The sequence below is a fragment of the Ciona intestinalis genome, unplaced genomic scaffold (assembly GCF_000224145.3).
Source record: "Ciona intestinalis unplaced genomic scaffold, KH HT000948.1, whole genome shotgun sequence".
Lineage (NCBI taxonomy): Eukaryota > Metazoa > Chordata > Ascidiacea > Phlebobranchia > Cionidae > Ciona > Ciona intestinalis.
Window position 1 is genome coordinate 1 of NW_004191269.1, and position 3,465 is coordinate 3,465.

At 34.1% G+C, this 3,465-nt stretch overlaps 1 protein-coding gene across 1 annotated transcript; it reads left to right on the plus strand.

Moving 5' to 3' along the window:
• Window positions 1–100: 100 nt before the first annotated feature.
• LOC108950778 (transformation/transcription domain-associated protein-like) lies at window positions 101–3,127 on the plus strand. The gene is made up of 4 exons (XM_018816838.2): window positions 101–316; window positions 1,622–1,706; window positions 2,238–2,485; window positions 2,902–3,127. The coding sequence occupies exons 1-4, from the start codon at window positions 108–110 to the stop codon at window positions 3,110–3,112; spliced, it is 753 nt and encodes a 250-aa protein (XP_018672383.2). The 5' UTR covers window positions 101–107; the 3' UTR covers window positions 3,113–3,127.
• Window positions 3,128–3,465: the final 338 nt, after the last annotated feature.

Below are 3,465 nucleotides of genomic sequence, written 5' to 3' on the forward strand. Positions count from 1 at the left end.
AGTAGTTCATCAGTTACAATAATTTNATTTGGGGTTTTTTCTATGCCCTTTACCCAAATTATTTTTAAATATTAAACAACAACAATAAAAATCCCAACCTCCAGGTAATGAACGATGGATGCCTGATCGAATCACGAAGAGAAGAAAGAGTCCTCCAGCTGCTCCGACTCCTTAATCCTGGATTGGAGAAGAGGAAGGAGACGGCGAAGAGACAACTCCTCTTCACAGTGCCTCGTGTGGTAGCTGTGTCTCCCCAGATGAGGTTGGTTGAAGATAATCCGTCGTCGCTGTCGCTGCTGGATATTTATAAACTCAGGTGATCTTAATTTTCTACAATTTAAAAAAATAATTAAAAAAATTAAAAAATAAACCTATTTTATCTTACAATTTTTACAGTTTAAAAAAAAGATAAAAATTTCAAACAATTTTATAATTTTACAAAAATAATAAAAAAAACTGAAAAATCTGGTACCTTACAATTGAAAAAATGATAACAAAATTGGATAATCTTACAATTTTTACAATTTAATAAAACAAAACTGAGGTAATATTACAATTTTTACAATTTAAAAAACTTATCGTGACAAGTGATTAGCGAGCCTGCTTCTAGTCCATTCTAGCCTCGATGCTGCTACCATTGTGTATGTGTACTTGGGCAGGCACTTACCAGCAATTGCTCCTACCTAGTGGTCCCAATCGGGTTGTTTAAATTATCATATCAAGCTTAAACATATTGGCATGTTGTATTATTTTATGCCATGTTAAATAACAAGTTCAATGCATGTTGTATTACACTAATATCATAGTGGAATTTTGTTTGCCATAAAAACTGCACAAAATCATACTTTATTAGACTCAGTGTTTCATTTCAAATGAAAAGCTAAATTAGAATAGGGCAAAAATTATTTTCGAAAACAGAAATCAGTTTACTTTATTATTTCCTCATTGTGACATCACAATCGTCCATTTGTTGTTGTGTCAACGTATGTCGAGCAAACATTGCATGAGTCATCATGACATGGCAAGTTTGTCGCCATACTTCACCACAGCTGCAAACTCACTTCAATAAAACCAATATCATATTATAACAGCATTTTAGTATTATACTTCATGGTGTGTTTTAACTTAACATTAATCAGCCAAATGCTTATATATATATATTTTTTGTAGTTTTTTTTACACATTGTTTTTAGAAACTTTTTTAAAAACTTTGGTGGTATCTTTAGATCACACTTAAGCATCTCTATCCATAAACAAATTTTTATTTTCTGTTGGTAATTGGTATGCCCCTTTAAGTACCTTATTGTTATATTTATGGGTAGGGTTCATATAGAGAGTATACTATCACTATTTAGGTGTGCGACCACGCTTTTTCCCTTTCAATTAAATGTAAATATGTTTTAACAACTGTTGTTTTGACGCTATATCTTGTCTTTTTTTAGAATATTTTTAAATCTTCGCTGCCGTAATCGAAGAGACAAATAAACTTTTTCCTATCAAAAGTTATTTTAGTATATAATGTGAGGCTCAAAATACCCTTTCACGATCAAGTCTTTAGCAATTATTTACTATTCTATTTTAATTAAAATACCGATTTTACAATTTTCTTGCTTTGTTACAGATGTGTGAAGAAGTCAGTGGAACATGACTTGCCAATTGGAAAATATTATGAACGTCTTACCTCAGTTCAAGCAAGGGGGTTGCAGGTAGAATAGAATAATAATATAAAAAAATATTTGTCTTGTGTCTGTTACTGTAGCAAAATTAAAAATATTAAAAACGAAAATGTTGTTGTTAAAGAAACAACAGTTGTTAAAGCAAGAATACAGTTAAAAACATAGTTACATTTAATTGGAATGAAAATTCTTTGTGGGTAAGGTCCTTGTCAAAGACATAGGATTTAGGCTAGATTTAGCCTATTACCCCAACACCCCAGATGCTTATTTAAGTTTTTCATGTGGCCGGGACTCAACTTTGTGACACCGGATCACAGTCAAACACATATTTTTTGCACCATTTTTCATGTTCGTGTGCTACCACACTTTTCAACTTTGTGTATGTTTTTTGCTCTGATATGGCTTATAATTTGGCCAACCCAAATAAAAAAACACCCGCAAAGTAACATACATGGTAACTCGTAAGCTGGCACGAGGTTTATGAACACCCGTGTTATAACGACAGCCTTTTCCTGACACGCGAGGATATAGTAAGTTACATTCATTCACTTACACACGCAGGTATCGCATCATGTATTACGTGACATTTTACGAGACGTACAAACTGACATGGTCCCACGAACCACACTGAAGGAATGGGCAGTCAATGCATTCCCCGATGCTACAGACTACTGGACCTTTAGGAAGAGTTTCTCATTGCATCTCGCTCTTCTCGGCTTTGCCGAGTTTGCTCTTCACCTCACGAGGTTGCGACCTGAGATGATGCAGATTGCTCAGGACTCTGGTCATCTTCATGCAGCCTATTTTAGGTGCGAAAGTTTTTTTAAAATATGTTTAATAAAATTTTGTTAAAAAAAAACTTAATCATAGTAAGGTGGAGGATGATGGAAAACCTTTAACTCATAATTTTCAAATATCCTGATCGTGTTTTAGACAATTAATAACGATCTATTGGAGTTGTAACGATACAGATCTATTGGAGTTGTTAACGATAAAATGCTTTGAATGTTCATTGTTTACTACCAAATGGGACAAAAACTTATGATTTATCTAAATTGTCAGCCAAACATTAAAAAAAAACAATCACCTACAAAGTTACAAAGGTTATACTCGAATGCAGGTACGAGGTGTTTGAAATAAGACACCTGTGTTATAAAAACTATCATTGCCCCAATACTTAAAAACAAGGGACAATCATTTTTCCCAAAATTTCTTCCATATCCAGGTTTGACATGATTGACAGCAGTGGTGAACTAAACACAAGCAGGGCAGTTCCGTTCCGTCTTACACCAAATATCGCCGAGTTTGTTTCCCCTGTAGGTGTCAACAGTGTTCTAACTGCTGCTATGATTGCTACAGCCAGGTGCTTCATGCAACCAAATTTCAAGGTAATATTAAACATTAAATTTTTTTATTTTCACTGCCGAACAATGTAGTTTATACTTGTCGCATGATAGGGCATTGGCAGGTTTTGTAAACTGGGTGTTCTGTTCCATATACTTTATGGTGTAGTTATTATATAGTAGGGTGGGGGAAGATGGGAGACCTTTTCGCTTAGTTTTTTTTTTCCTTATTTGGTAGTAAACAAAGAACATTCAATGAATTATAAAACCGTATCTTCACGACTTCCACAGACCGTTGGTAATTGTTTAAAACACGATCAGGCTATTTGGATATTAGGTGTTAAAGGTGTCCCATCTTCTCCCACTCTACTATACATCAAAAACTACAATGCCATAAAATTCAGCGAATTAACTGCTGTACTTAACTTGAAACACTACATGACCAA

Bases quoted from the DNA above. Each gene is read 5' to 3' on its own strand.
- LOC108950778 (XM_018816838.2), top strand. From the start codon at position 108: ATGAACGATGGATGCCTGATCGAATCACGAAGAGAAGAAAGAGTCCTC. The intron at 317-1,621 runs GTGATCTTAATT...GCTTTGTTACAG, and splicing joins CTGGATATTTATAAACTCAG to ATGTGTGAAGAAGTCAGTGG. The intron at 1,707-2,237 runs GTAGAATAGAAT...TTACACACGCAG, and splicing joins TTCAAGCAAGGGGGTTGCAG to GTATCGCATCATGTATTACG.